This window comes from Lontra canadensis, unplaced genomic scaffold, assembly GCF_010015895.1.
Source record: "Lontra canadensis isolate GAN:19392208 unplaced genomic scaffold, GSC_riverotter_1.0 scaffold75, whole genome shotgun sequence".
Classification (NCBI taxonomy): Eukaryota; Metazoa; Chordata; class Mammalia; order Carnivora; family Mustelidae; genus Lontra; species Lontra canadensis.
The window spans coordinates 9,749,039-9,762,988 of NW_022631069.1; the positions used below are offsets into that span (position 1 = coordinate 9,749,039).

The following is a 13,950-nucleotide window of genomic DNA, read 5'->3' on the forward strand; positions in this document are numbered from 1 at the left end:
TTGTTCTAAAACCTTTGGAATACCTCCACAAAGGTATGTGCTAGGTCATGAACCTGAGCCCTAGGAAGGGCTATGAGAGGTTCAGGACAACTGTGCCACTCAGAACACCTGGCAGGGAAAGGCACTCACCCATGCCCTGCAGCCCTCAAGCCCAGATTCTGAGGTGGGCTGGAGAATGTTCTTAACCGAGCTAAGAAGCCCAGCCAGGAGCCAGAGGCTTGCTGAAGCCAATGCCCTTCCGCTCCTACAAAAGCTTTAAAGTGACTTCAGTGCTTTTAACTGTCTTGGAGTTCAAGAGAGCCTTGTCCAGGACTCTTCTCTCCACAGTGCCTGACCCCCTGTGCCCTAGTCCAGGAGCCCAATCAGCAGATTCCTGGAAGGCCACGGGGGCAGACCTGTCCCTCCAAAGGATAACGGGATAATGAATTTAGGAATGACATCTGAGTCTGCTTAGCGGTCCAGACCACGGTCCAGAGAGGGGAGTGTGTTTTTGTGGCATCAACCTGACAGACACTGAATATTGGAGATTGTTTAGAAACACTCACCCATGACACAGATGCGGAAACTGGTCCCGAGATGTGTGACTTGCCTAAGGTTGCCCAACAGACTCTATAAGAACCGTAACCCATGGTCTCCCTCCACACTGCTTTCTCGAAGACCCCCCACTCCCGCCAAAACCACTGTTGTCATTCATAAGTTACTGGAACCCAATTCTCCATCAGACACACAGGCAAGAAATGACTGTGAACACCCTCACCACCACCACCCAAAACTTCTGTCTCCCATCAAGAGTGGAGGCTTCAGGATCAAGCCTCCCCCGGCCCTGCCCACCACCTTCCACTGGCACCCAGTATACTTCCCCACTTTGACTCACTGAGCCGTCATCAGAAATAGCACTTTGGGTTTCTGCAGTTGCTAGCCCAGTTAAGAAGTATAAAACCCCTACTACTTCTGAAATGGATCCCCTGAAGGTCATCAAAGGGAACATTTAGGTCCAAGGCAAGTGTCCCACCTACATTCAGAGTTCGGAGGAGCTCACATTTCCATTTTCTTCTTTGGCAAGTAGGAGCTGGAGATCTGGTGCATGATCACCAGGGCTGGATAGAGGGGCAGGGCCAGGCACAGGTACCAGGCTGTGCCTTTGATCTGGGCCTGGAACCACACTGAGTACATGCCCAGGAGCACCGTTACTGTAGCCAGCAGATAGACTACCAGTCCACAAGTCAGATGGTAGAGCTTGAGGCGAGCCACTCTTGAGACCCTGGCTGCTCGAGGACAGAGGAGGCAGAACCCACACAGTGCCTGACCACTAGTGGCCAGCAGTGTCAAAGCCCCTACCCAGCTGTGCCAGGACACCAGGTGGGGCAGCTCACTGCGGGTCCTGCTGAAGATGATGAAGCCCAGGCCCAGGGCTGCACAGAGGATGGCCAGGGTCTGCCCTGCCCAGTGGAGCCGGATCCGGGCCTTGCGGGAGCAGAAGAAGAACAGGGAGTGTTCAGGCGAGAAGAGTAGGATGGCCTCAGCCATGCAGAGGCAGAACTGTGAACACAGGAGAGGGCCAGTGAGCCTCAGGCCCAGCGTGAAGGCCTAAGGAAAAGGAGGTGCTCTCATACGTCCAAACAAGGACAACAAAGGGTAATGGCTAAAGAACTCCACTCCTGCCCCTGACCTCCTGCCTCACAGGTCAGCATTTCTGGGCACAAGTGGGAATCAACACTTGAGTGGAAGTCTTATCATTCAGGCTGACCGGCATGCCGACCTCCGCAGGCAATGACTCCCTATTTCTTAACCAATGTTAAGCAAATCTATAGCAAATGTTAAACTGCCTCCTGAATTTTGCGAGTGGGGGGTGGGAGGTAAGGGAGTTGGGAAGGAGGGGTGATTGCACAACACCACTACTACTTCCTCCTTTCAGACCCTAGGAGAGAAAGATACATCTTCCATACCCTCCCAACACCCCTCAACCACCTGACATTAACTACAGCCCAGCCTTCCATATCTCCCAACCAAGTTACAGGGGACGATGGAACCCTCGCTCTTTCCCCCACCTCTCTGAGCCTTAGAAAAAGGGTGAGCCTCTGAAAACCTGATGCTTCCCTACGGGGCATTTCCAAACAAATCAGCTGCAGAAAAGAAACTCAAACTCACCGCCAAGGCCATGAATACAGGGTGCCAGGAGAAAAGACCTAAGAATCAAAGAGAACAGACTGACGGCTGGGCACCATGTTTCTGCCCCTGTGGCTGGCTGGAACCCAAACAATCCGGCTACAGGGGGCAGGTCAGTGCACTATTCCCAGCCCGAATGAGGAACTCCGTGCAAAGCGGAGCAGCCAATCGGGCTTACGCTGAGCAACCAAAGGGGCAAACATACACCAGTCTGGCCTGGCTTCCCCATCCGGCAGTTCGGCAGCTCGGCAGCTCGGCAGCTCGGCAGCTCAGCTTGGCAGCTCGCAGCTGTCAACCCAGTCCTAGGATGGACCTTGGCCTCCTTTACTTCCATCCTCCACGAGGGGCTCCGCTTCTGTTGTACTGGTGAGTTCAACTGAGTGTCTGCCTTCCGACCCCCGCGCCCAAAGCCCCACCCTTCCAGGACCCACCTCCCGGGGCCTGCCCCACCACGCCCTTACTACCTCTCCACAGCTCGCCCCTCCACTGCTGGGGTCCCCACTCCGGGTCTCGGAGCGCTCCCAGCTACGCTCCTCTAGCATCCCGGCTCCGCCCCCTTCCCTAGCCCCGCCCCGCCTTGCACACTCACTGGTTCCTGGCCGGGACAACACAGTCAGGAAGATGGTGAAACCCAAAGCCACTAGGTGCGCCAAGATCCCACTGCCTGTCCGCAGCCAAAGGGTCAGTCTTGGCTCCCTCGCCGGAGCGGGAACCAGACCTGCCTCCAGGGGCTGCATGGCCGGGCCGGGCCGGTGCACACTCCCAGCGGCTGGAGCGCGTCTTCCGGGTTTGCGATCGCGGAGGCGGCCGCTGCTGCGGGAGAAGCCCCTCCCCCGGCCGCCGCCGACACTACGGCGGCCTCGCCCACAGCGCCCTCTGGGGGCTGGGGGGAAAGCGCGTCCGCCCTGGAGAGCCGTGGGGCGGGGGCAGAAGAGGACCAGACAGCAGGTGGGCAGCCGGGTTTCTTCTGTCAACCTCCTTTGTACCTTTCTGGCCACAAGGGCTTACGTCTCAAGTAGCCTGTGGAAATTACACTTATGGCAACTGATTCCACCCATACCCCAGTCACAAACTTTGCACGATGAACCAAGAGTGTGAAACCAGTGCTTTGAACTGTCTTCCAGAAACACTGGAATTCTCAGCTTGCCCACGCCCTCCTGCCATCCCTTCTTCTGGCTTGTTAAGGGAGTTAAGAGTCCTCTCTGCCTAAAAGCAAGGACACTGGAAGGTAAGGACCAAGCCAGAAAATATTGCCCATGCCTGGTGAGTTCAGGTTTGAGGACCAAAGGAGGGGGGTACAACTGTATCACCCCTGTTGGCACACTAGCCTCCAGTGACTTACATGGAAGAACTAGGGCACTCCCAGCCCTTCCCACCTCCATACCATCTGCTCAGCCCTGGGAAGCCAGGTGATCCTGAGGGACAAGGACCTCCCACATTCCTGCTGCCTCCCACACCATAAGTTTCGTAAGTGATCATACCTTTCCCCTTCCTGCCTCCAAAAAGGTGTAGTTCAGCTTAAGGAGGCCTACTTGGAAGAGACTCTACCCTTTCCTGAAGGGCAAACCCACAGGGACAGGGACCAGGGACCAAAACAGCCTGTCCCACAGAAATCACGGACATCGTTAGAGCAGTTACCAACTTAATTTGAGCTCCCCCAGTGGTTGAGAAAATGAGGCTGCTAGGGAGAGACGGCAAGGGCAGGAACAGCTGAGGAGACTGAGGCAATAGTTCACAGAGACGGGATGGAGGCCCAGCAGTGCTGGAAGACTGGAAAAGGGCCCAGGCCGACTCCCACAGGCCCTCAGGGCAAAGACCTGAAAGGAGAGCCCGAGGAGTGGCTCCCTTGCCGCTGTTGTTTCCCTTCCCAGCAGGACAGGAGTCATCTCTGGGATAAAGATTCCGGTGAGCCCTTCTTGCTCTGAGCCATATGCCTCATCATCCTCTCTGGAGAGAAGACTCCCCCATGACACAAACTCTGGCCATTCCCACACCGTTTAGACAAAAATATAGGAGCATAAGAGACTTCTGCAGGCAAGCGCCAGGAGCTGGAATCTGGCTGCCTATCATCTCCACCTCCTGGGGTGCGGATGGGGACAGCAAGGACACTCATTTTATTACATCTTTTTCCTTCCTTTTCTCTGTTTCTGTTTTTACATTTTCTTAGCAGCAACAGAACAGGGAGACAGTCTTGAGGTATTTTAAAGAGTTTTTTTTTTTCTTAAAAAAAATAATATAAAGTTATAAAAAGCGGCAGCAGCCTGGGGCCCGGATCTGGAGGGGAGGAGGTGCTGGCGGCTCCATCGTGGTGGGCAGGCACTTTCTTGTTAATGGGCTTTCGACTGCAGGAAGACAAGAGGCAAGAGACGCGGTCAGGCTGGGGGCCTACCAGTCCTGCTTCCCAGTGAACTGTGTGGACCATGAGAGCTAAAGCTTGTTTTCTTCCTGGCTGGGCTGCTACCCAACGATGGATGAGGGGAAAAATGAATGCCAGTGGATTGGGGACAGCCTGAGAATGTCCGTGCACACACACGCACACACATGGGAGCATGGTCCAACTCACTACTCTCATAAGGGTGCCAGAGGAGTGGGTATGCATCTGGCCTGTGTCTACACCAGGAGGGCACCCAATTTCTCGCCACGGGCAAGCCCCTCCTGCCCTCCTATGGACAGCCCAGAGTGTGCTACTCCAGGGCTCCCGTCAGAAGAGGCGCATAAACCGGCTGCTGGCTTTCCCAGAAACCCTGGAGGACTTGCCTGGTGCATGAAATCCTGGAAGCGGGCACATATGCTTACAAGGACCTCAGGTGACATCCCTGGCCTTCTAGGCCCTAAGGCCCAGGGGCAGAACCCATGAACAAGACCAGCCCACCCACTCTGCCACCCAGCATATCAGGCCACTGCTTAGGGACCCACACTCAACCCCACTTGCCCAAACCTTTCCCATCAGAGTTCATGAAGTCCAGCTTCCTTTCCTTTGGGGGACAGGGGTGGCTCCAGTTCCTGGTGTGAAGGCCACAGCCAGATCAGAAAGTGGCCCTTTTGTTAAAACAGAAGGAGGTGTGGGGGCAGGGGACAGGCAGCATCTCCTCAGCTCAGGGAGAGATAGATAGGGGAAGGCCCATCAAGCAAAAGCTGGGTCACCTTTCAAAGAGCTGACCTACCTCTCCCTAGAGGAGACGGCCCCGGAACTCTCTCAACTTCCCCTTTCAGAATCCCTTCCCTGCACAAACACTTAGCACCTTCTCTGTGCTGGGTTCCCACTGTGCGCTCTACCCTGGTCCATCCTGATCTCTCCCTGCCCATGCTCTCCAGAGAGCTGGGCTGGTACCTTCAGTGTAGAACACTTCTCCTCAAAGGCCATGGCAGGACCCGGCTTCTTGCGGCGCACGGAGCAGGCCGCATCGGCACGGGCGCCGGCCTGGCAGTGCTTGGCCTTCACCGGCCGGCAGTAAGTGGCCAGGTTTTTCCGCTTCTTGGCTACCTCCTCCTCAGAGAGGCAGTTAGTGGGCAGGGCCTTGGCTGGGTGCCCGGCTGCTCCCCGGCTGTCCAGCTGAGAAGCCTTGACGGGTGTCGGGGGTTGATGAAGGGAGCCCCGACAGTCCAGAGGCCCTGCCCGCTTCACTCTTGGCCCCACCGTCCCATTGAGCCCCATGCCCAGGGCTGTTTTAGTCTTGGCCGAGAGGCCCCGGCAGCCAGAGGGTTTGCCTTTTCCAGAGGGCTCCAGGATGCAGGTCCGTTTGAAGGTGGTAGGGCCAGGGGATAACTTTCGCTTTCGAGAAGGGGCCTCCACCTCGACCCCATCCTTGCCTTTGGACGACTTGCTGGCCTTCGAAGGTGGGAGTTTGCTGAAGGATGGGGATGGCGTGTTGGCAGGCAGTGGTGAGGTGATGGCCTGGGCCCCCCCCATGCATTCTGCCTGGCTGCAGGCCGCGGCCACACTGGGGGAGCCTGCAGGGTAGCTGGGGACCAGGCTGTCCTTGGCAGGGGGTGTGGAGGCTGGGCAGGCAGGTCTGGGGGGCAGGCCTGGAAGGCGGGGGCAGCTGCCTGTAGAGGACGGGCTCAAGGGAGCAGACAGTGGGGAGCTGACAAGGTGGGATGGAGGCTCAGCCGCGGGTGGGATCTTCCTGCAGCAAAAAGAGAGCTCTGCTGTGACGCCAAGCAAGCAAGAGGACCTCCCCACCAACCTCCACCCGGCTCTCTGCCCCACCTAGAAATGGCCCACAGAGCCCCAGCCTTGCTGCCATCTGCTGGGAGATGCTGGAACTGAGGCTTAGGAAGAAAGCACAGGGGTAGACAGCTGTGAACTAGTATAGTGACCCATTAAGAACCTTATTTCAAATTTTTTGGGCACCCCTATCCCTAGTTACCCAAAAGGTACTGGAAGTGACAGATAAGAGTCAGGCTTCACTCCCACACCCCTCATTCTTGCCCTGCCTCGGCCCAGCCACAGGCTGTCAAGTTCCCTCACCTCCTCTTCATTCTATCTGGGGTCTCGCCCGAACAGCAGAACCGCATCTACAGGTAGGTGAGAAGAATGAGGGCTTCTGAAGCCCATGGATGTCCGGGGCCCGGGGTCTAGGGAGGGCAATTCCAGGCCCAAAAGACTCACTTCCACATGTGTGAGCTGAGGTGCCGTTCCAGCATGGAGCTCAGTGCTGAGCAGAACCGGTCCAGCCGGCGGCTAAACACGTAGCATCCTGGACTCACCAGCCGGCTCCCAAAGGTGCAGAACTAGAGGCAGAAGGAAGGGCCATGATTAGCGGGGCCTGGGAGGCAGGGAGGGCGCTTGCGCAAAGGATCTGACCTCCTCCCCAGGCTGTGGGCTGGGAGGGCTGGGCCACCCCCCACCCCAGGTCCCTGCCCCAGGTCCTTACCGCCTGTGGCCGCGGGGGCCGGGTTGCATAATGGCAGTCAGGGGGGAGGTGGAGGTCGTCAGATGTCCCCTCCTCCTCACTCTCCTCGCTGGAGGCCTGGGCCCCACCCCGGGGCAGGGGAAAGGGGAACAGGCCTGGGTCCCCATCACCACCACAGGGGCCTTCATCATCCAACTCACTCTCAGAGGAGGCCCGGGACCTGGAAGGGCCAAAGGGGACGTGAGGGCGATGAGACGGGAGTGGGTCAGGGTGGGGGTGTCCCTGAACCCGCCAAGCTCAAAAAAAAAAAGCCAGGGCAGACACCCTGCTGGGCAATGAGACAAAGAGAAAGGAGGACGGGAAGGAAGAGAACAACAGAGCTCACAAGAGTGAGAGCCAGAAAGGTCGGGGCCACAGCTCCCAAGGGATCCTCTCCCCAGCCCCTTCGCTTCCCAGGCCCTGCCTCCTGGGGCGGTGGGGAATCTGCTCCAGATTCGCCTCCTCCAGAACATCTTCTGAGCTTAACTGCACCCAGCTCTGGTCAGTCCCGTCAATTCTCTCAACCCCCTCTCGCATCACATATTCCTGTCAGCCTTTCTGGGAGCTGAGCCTGTTTCGGGTCCGCCCCTTGTGTTATGGGCAGAGATGTGTGTGTGTCTCCTTTGGCAAGGTGGGTTCTCCCCGGGCTCTGGCGCAGCCTCTGCACATGAAGGGGCCAGTGAATGAACACACAGTAGGACTGCCTCACCCAGGACCCTGATCCTTTCAGTTCCCCAGGTACAGGTTTTTATCCCAGGCACTGGAACCAGGCCCCTACAGAGGCTGAAGTGCCTCGGTGTTCTGGGGTAGGAACGGGGAGTCCCCTGCTTCTGCACAGCTAACAGGGGCTCCAGCTAGCTCCCCAGCTTGGGGTGGAGTGCGACTCCCTGGGCCTGTCTCCCAAGGCCCCTGATGGCTTGGGACCAAGTGTCCCCAGGTGGGGGACTAGACCTGGACGTACCTGGGCAGTGCACAGAATGGGTAGGTCTGCTTGGCGCGAGCAGAGAAGGTGCTGCTGGGGGCGGCCGCTGCCACAACCTGGACTGAGGAGGGGGGCTCCTGGGAGGGGCGCTCAAGAGTGGGCTCCTTGCGCCCTGGGCTCTTCTCTTTGGGAGATTCCCCTTTGCGGGAATTGGCCTTCAGCTCTGCCACTAGCACGTCAAAGTCCTTGGCTCGGCCCTGGACCTCCCGGCGCTGGTGCACCGAGTGGATCTAGAACAGAGCAGGGTGAAGGATGGGAAGGGCGTGTGAGCTGAGCAGGAGTGAGGGGCAGCAGTGTGTGCAAGCCTAGGCAAGCAGAGAGAGGGGGTTTGAGTGAGTTTGTAGGGGTACTTGTGTTTCTTTGTTTCACTCCCAGCCGCCACAGGCCCAGAATCTTCCTTTGGAGTGGGGCAGTCTGCCTACTGCCTCCAGCCTGGCCCCACTGGGGGCAGCCTCCTCTCCCCCTTGCCTTACCTGGGCTTCACCTGCACCCCCCAAGCTGAATCTTGGATAACACTGCAGTTTCTCTCCTTGCCCAGGGCCCATGTCTGTGCTGTCCTCCCTCACTCTGTGCAGCGGGACGGAGATTACCTTGCAGGTCAGCAGGCGTGTACAGATCTTTTTGGTCTCTGGGTTTATTACCCCACACTGCCTGTTGAGGTCGCACTCCTTCCCTGTGGGGAAAATTCCCATGAACCTCAAGGCCATTTCCAGGAGGCCCACGGAAGACCTGGGAAGAGCTGGGCCTAAGGCAGAAGAACCTCTAGCCTTCAAGACCAGGCTATGGCCTTCCAGAGAAACTCCGCTGGGCATCAGAGAGAAACTCTCTTCTGGGCACAACAACCATCCCCGCCCCCATTCCCAGCCCAGGTGCTCCTTTTGGTGACTCCAAGGCCAAAACAGGGCAATGCAGATCAAGCAACAAAAGCAGCCACAGGCATCTGGGATGCCAGGGAAACCAGCTGTGGGAGTGGTCTGGTGCCCTGGATCTAGGTGAGAGGAGAGATAAAGGTCAATGGCCCAGGGTAAGGAAGAGTACCTTCCCCTGCTTGGGCATAAGCTCTCTTAGCCTTGGTCAGGAGACCTGAGCTGGAGAGAAGCTTCCTAGAAAGCAAGTGTATGCCCACGTCAAGTGGTAACCAGGGATGGCCAGGCCCACTCCTTCCTGACCTCTCCAATAGGCCCAAGGACAAAGCAGTCCAAAGGGGTCCCCCACTCTACCTTCCTGACTCCCAAGACCATGACTACTCACGGGCCATCTTCCGATGGGTTTTGGGGGGCAGCCTGGCTCCACCAGGCTCCTTTTCAGGGGGGCTGCCTTCAGCCCGGTGACTGGGGCCCTCGCTGGGGGTCATCTCGATGCTCTCTCTCCCCGGAGGTTCTTTAGAAGGGGGTGCCATGGGGTTTTTCCCAGGGGAGTCCTTGGTGAGGCCACCAGGCTGGCTGAGGAAAGCAGAGGGCGGGGCCACCCTGATTCCATGTCCATCGGGCTTCGGGAGACTGGACATCTTCTCCAGATTCACCACAGGCACGAAAAGGCTACACATGGAGAGAGGGTGTGGGCTGGGGGGCAGGGGGGCTGGGCTTGGGCCCTGGACTCTAGCCCAGAGCCATCTCCTTCCCAGCCCCGAAACTTGGGTGGGCTCCAGCAGGGGTGCAGAACATGGGGACAGGGGACCCCATATTCCTTGGAGCACATGGAAGGGAGCTGCAGAGAGAGTGGCTGGCTCCTGCTGTGAGCAGTGCCCACTGCCCCACAGCTGTCTCCGTTCGTGTTAACCCCTCCCTGGACTAAGGTCAGGGTCAAGGCTGGTCTCAGGGAGTCTCCAGCCTCTCCTTACCAGAGGTTGTCCTTCTGTGTCTTCTCAGGAGGCGGGTGGCCACGGCTCCGGGACCCCTGGCCCTTCTCCCTGGAGGAGGTTTTGGTGGAACCCGGGGCCCTACAAGCTGGGCCCTGCCCATTCACTACATGGCATTTCTGAGAGCTGGCAGGGGCTGGAGGTGGGGGTGGGGCCCGGGCGTAAAGCTTGCTGAGGGGCCCATGTCTTCTTTCTGTCACCAGGAGGTGGAGAGAGTAATCAAGGTGAGTGGTATCAAGTGCTTCCTCCCCCAACCTCCTAACCCTGCTCACAGACTCATGATACCAAAATCTGTAATTGCCTAAGCCTGAGATTTTAAATTTGCCATCTTCCCACTTGAATCTGACCCTTCCAAGACTCAAAATTCTAGGACTCGGCTTCCTGAACCTTTCCACTCTTCCCCTAATTCTTCCCCAAAATTCTCCTAGAATTTGCTCAAACAATCACTCTGACAGGCCACAATCATCTGAAGCCACCCCCAGGACCTTCTGATCCCCAAGGCCTCCCCCTCCATGACCCATATGACCTCCCAACTGACCCTGCCCTCAGAGTTCCACATTCTACCTTTCCCTATCCCCTCTATCTCCTCCCTAGGGCTCCCCTCACCGCAGTGCTTCTGGAAAGCTTGAGGCTTCACCACTTGGCTGCAATGGTTACACACAACCAAATAGAAGTCGTCATGGGCAGGGCAGTGCCCGAAGATGGACATGTCTGCAATGACAGAAGCCCTTATCACTGGGGCTGGGGATCCCAGGGTTTCCCTGTAAGATCAGACAGCACTCCCCCCAACTCCCAGAAGACACTTTCCCCTCCCCAGCTGACATGACAGGCTTTATGCTGCATGCCCTCAGCTTCTAGAGCTCAACCTAAGAACATAGGCTGTCAGGTGAGTGAGCCCAATCACCTATGATTGATTAAGATCTCCCACAACAGGTCACAGGAGGCAGGGGAATGGGCTGACTCAGACCTAGCAAAGCGAGGATCCCCAGACCTGCTGCTTAAAGCAGCCACCTCCTGGGATATGTTGGAAGAGAGGAAGGTGGTCCTGTCTACCCTAGGCCCCAGACCTAATGTGTGTCAACTCCCACCTTCTTTAATGAGGGTCATGGCATCCAACTTCTTCATGTTTTTGTTACTCTCCTCCAGCTCAGCCCCTGGAGGAGAAACACAGCTTAGAAGGACGATCCCCACTAGAAACCCCGTCTCGTACCCAACCAGCACCGGCAGCCAAGCAGTAGGAAGCCCACACTCTCTAATAAGCTCCTGGTGCTCAGGACCCCTTGGAGAGCCTTTCAGTGGGTCATTCTTAAGTGCCCATTCTTCTTTCAGCTGCTACCTCTGGAAAGGTAGCTGAGCTGAGCCCCTGCCACCTTTCTTATGGACCCTTCATTCCAAGGGTTCCACTGCTAGGTAGCTGGGTGATTGTGAATAAGTATGATCTCTTTTCTGGGCCACTTCCCCATTTAAATGGGAAACAATCCTTAACATATTTTGCTATAAATCTTGAGATTTCTCATACGGTCCTTCCTGCTACTCTGTGCCACACCAAACAGATATCTCCCAGGTCCCAATCCCCATGAACGTGACTTTCTTCCACCTGGGTTACTGTGGTACTGACAAAGTTACACCCAGCTTCTCAGGTCTTGCATTGACATGGTCACAGAGCAGAGAAACTGCCATCTCAGGGGGTCCTCTGGCATCTTCAAAGTCCATTTGGTCAGCTATGCAAGCCCCTCCCCTCTTTAGAGGGCTTTGAGCAAGGGTTGCCCTTATACCTCAGTTTCTGGGTTGATGACAAAAACATCTTAGCTGTGCAAAGCAGCTCTTTCCCCCATCCCCCTACTTTACTCCTCTCCCCTCCCTCCTTTATGCCCCCTCCCTGTCCCTTGGAAAAAAAATCAATTCTGAGTCACCAAACCCGTCTGATTCCATTTCCGGTTCTCAAAGCACCCAGACCCTGACAATGGCCCCATCCTTGCCCACCCAGCATGGGACAGCCCTAGGGTGGCCTGGGCATCTACTTAGATGTGCTTCTAACACCTACTGACAGATTTGCCCCTTTCTAGGATGAGAAGATCGCTGACAGTCTTATATAATCTCCAGATATGAGGGGTAGTGGGTCAGGCATGCAAGAGACAAGGGGCAGCTCCCACTCTTAAGTCCGTTAAAATGCACTGATGGGCAAAACTGAGCTGGGAGTCAGACGTCTCAGAGGAGAACAAGTGTCATCAGAGACCGCTCCATGCGGACTCCTCCTCCACCTCTTCTCACTTGCAAACTTCTTCAGGGCTGTGATGCCTGCTGTCACCCCAAAGGCCATGAGGCCAGGTGCCCCCTGGGGCCCAGGAGACAAAGATCAGCAGAAGGAGATGTCAGCCCGCTTACCAAAGGCACTCAGGGGCCTAGAGAAGGTGGGGGTCAGGGGAGAGAGCCAAGAGGCAGGCAAGAGGCCCGGGAATGGACTGAGGGTTGAGGCACAGAGGGATGGATGGACGGAAAGGAGGGAAGGAGGGAGGAAGGGAGGATGGATAAATGGATGGACCGACGAACTAATGCGGAGGAGGCGGGGGTCCAGTGGTACTGCAACCCGCTGGCAAACGCCGAAAAGGAGCAGGAGGTGTGGGGCAGAAGGCGAAGGAACAAGGGGGGTTGGGAGGGGGGCACAGAAGTGGGGTGCGTGGGAAACACGTGGAGAGGACTGTTGCGGACGGGGAAAGCCCTAGGCAGGTGTAGGAGGGGCGGAAGCTAGAGGACAGCAGGCGGAGAGAAAGGTAAAGGCAAACAGATGTCGGGGCAGGTACGGGGCACCGGCAGAGGCAGAGGTGGGCAGGGTGGGCTGCGGGCGGTGGGCCGGCGCTAGGACCCGGAGGCGCGAAGGTGACGGAGCAGGCGGGCACTAGGACCCGGCGGGTCCTTTGTTTGGGGGGCCGGGGAGCCGGACGGCGGCTCCCGTCGGCGGCTCCCCTCTGCTGGCGGGGGCCCGGAGAGGGGGAGGGGAGACAGTGCTGGGGTCCCCGGACTCTACGGGAGCTTCACTCACCGTCGGCCGCGGGCAGGTCGGCCCGTTCCACCCACGAGCTCCAGCTCTGTCCCGCGAAGTCATCGAGACTCGGCACCCGCCGCTCCAGAGCGGCCATTGCTGCCGCCGCGCGTTCACGCACCGCCATCACCGCCGCGGACGCGCGCCCGCCCCGGCGCCACCGCCGCGCGGCCCCCTCCCGCTAGCCCCGCCGCGGGCACGCCTCCCCTCTCCCTCCCACCTTTCCAGCTCACTCTTTGCGCAAGCGCAGCACAGGTTGGCTTCCCCTCGCTCTCCCTCTCGCATAGCCTTCTGGGAAGTGTAGTCTTGGCGGGGGTGCTGTTGCCTACGGAGCTTGCAGCAAGAGCCCCTCCAAAATGCACAACTGCGGAGGGCGAAGAGACCAAAGCCCCAGGACCTCGTCTCCTGACCTTTGTGCACACATTCTTTGTGCTACCAGCCCGCCCTCCCAAGCTCACTGCATACACACCCCGCCCCAAACCTCTCTCTGCCCAAGACGCCCCTCTAAGCCGTTCCTTCGCCAGCTGGCTGGCGCCCCTTCCCGGGCTGGCGGTCAAGAAGCGACTTCGCTCCCCTGTAGATCGAATAGGGTAGGTGCAGGGAGGTGGGCGCTGTGAATCAGAAGGGCAAGGGGAGGGAGTCTGTAGGATGTGCTGAAGGACACAAGGGTTGGAGTGGGGGAGGGTCCTCGGCTCCCGTGTTGTGCCTCTTCTGTGGGAAACCCACGGTGCCCTGATGCAGGGTAGAGGGTTGGAGTGGCGTTGTCTGGGTTTGGGAGGACGTAGATGAGCTGATCAAGATCACCTGTCAGGATGACAGAAGGCTATCTCCGAGCCAGAGCCAGCCCCGGAACTGGGGTGGCCCCCAGGCTGCTGGTGTTTGCAGCATCTCTGCTGATCCTTCTCTTCTCCTGAGAACTGCGATCAATACCCTGTACCGCCTCTTCCCAAACCCTGGCTGGACCCTGACTCCATCCATCACTTTGGCTTCTTTTTCTAATGAATATTTT

At 57.7% G+C, this 13,950-nt stretch overlaps 2 protein-coding genes across 8 annotated transcripts; both read right to left on the reverse strand.

Moving 5' to 3' along the window:
* LOC116881627 (cytochrome b561 domain-containing protein 1) lies at positions 1-2,983 on the reverse strand. 4 transcript variants are annotated; one of them, XM_032881538.1, is made up of 3 exons: positions 2,756-2,983; positions 2,149-2,186; positions 1-1,587 (listed from the first exon to the last, which is right to left on the reverse strand). In XM_032881538.1, exons 1-3 carry the CDS (start codon positions 2,901-2,903, stop codon positions 1,036-1,038), a joined length of 738 nt encoding a protein of 245 aa, XP_032737429.1. In that variant the 5' UTR covers positions 2,904-2,983; the 3' UTR covers positions 1-1,035. The 4 variants fall into 4 exon arrangements, with proteins under 4 accessions (XP_032737429.1, XP_032737430.1, XP_032737433.1 ...); XM_032881539.1 differs by having other exon boundaries at positions 1-1,539; positions 2,756-2,982; XM_032881542.1 differs by lacking the exon at positions 2,756-2,983 and adding an exon at positions 2,372-2,415 and having other exon boundaries at positions 1-1,539.
* A 1,085-nt stretch (positions 2,984-4,068) lies between these two features.
* ATXN7L2 (ataxin 7 like 2) lies at positions 4,069-13,103 on the reverse strand. Of its 4 annotated transcripts, none has more exons than XM_032881537.1 (11): positions 12,942-13,103; positions 10,990-11,055; positions 10,508-10,612; positions 9,884-10,094; positions 9,295-9,485; positions 8,634-8,716; positions 8,023-8,273; positions 7,044-7,242; positions 6,779-6,900; positions 5,331-6,293; positions 4,069-4,508 (listed from the first exon to the last, which is right to left on the reverse strand). In XM_032881537.1, the coding sequence occupies exons 1-10, from the start codon at positions 13,066-13,068 to the stop codon at positions 5,402-5,404; spliced, it is 2,247 nt and encodes a 748-aa protein (XP_032737428.1). In that variant the 5' UTR covers positions 13,069-13,103; the 3' UTR covers positions 4,069-4,508; positions 5,331-5,401. The 4 variants fall into 4 exon arrangements, with proteins under 4 accessions (XP_032737428.1, XP_032737425.1, XP_032737426.1 ...); XM_032881534.1 differs by having other exon boundaries at positions 9,295-9,605; XM_032881535.1 differs by having other exon boundaries at positions 4,070-4,508; positions 9,295-9,581.
* Between the last annotated feature and the right edge of the window lie 847 nt (positions 13,104-13,950).

Excerpts from the sequence above, each read along its gene's own strand:
- ATXN7L2 (XM_032881534.1), bottom strand. The coding sequence starts at position 13,068 with ATGGCGGTGCGTGAACGCGCGGCGGCAGCAATGGCCGCTCTGGAGCGG. Across the intron at positions 8,274-8,633 it reads CACGCCTGCTGACCTGCAAG|ATCCACTCGGTGCACCAGCG; the intron begins GTAATCTCCGTC and ends GCTCTGTTCTAG. Across the intron at positions 6,294-6,778 it reads CTCAGCTCACACATGTGGAA|GAAGATCCCACCCGCGGCTG; the intron begins GTGAGTCTTTTG and ends TTTTTGCTGCAG.
- LOC116881627 (XM_032881538.1), bottom strand. The coding sequence starts at position 2,903 with ATGCAGCCCCTGGAGGCAGGTCTGGTTCCCGCTCCGGCGAGGGAGCCA. Across the intron at positions 2,187-2,755 it reads GTTGTCCCGGCCAGGAACCA|GTCTTTTCTCCTGGCACCCT; the intron begins GTGAGTGTGCAA and ends TTTGATTCTTAG. Across the intron at positions 1,588-2,148 it reads CTGTATTCATGGCCTTGGCG|GCCTTCACGCTGGGCCTGAG; the intron begins GTGAGTTTGAGT and ends CCTTTTCCTTAG.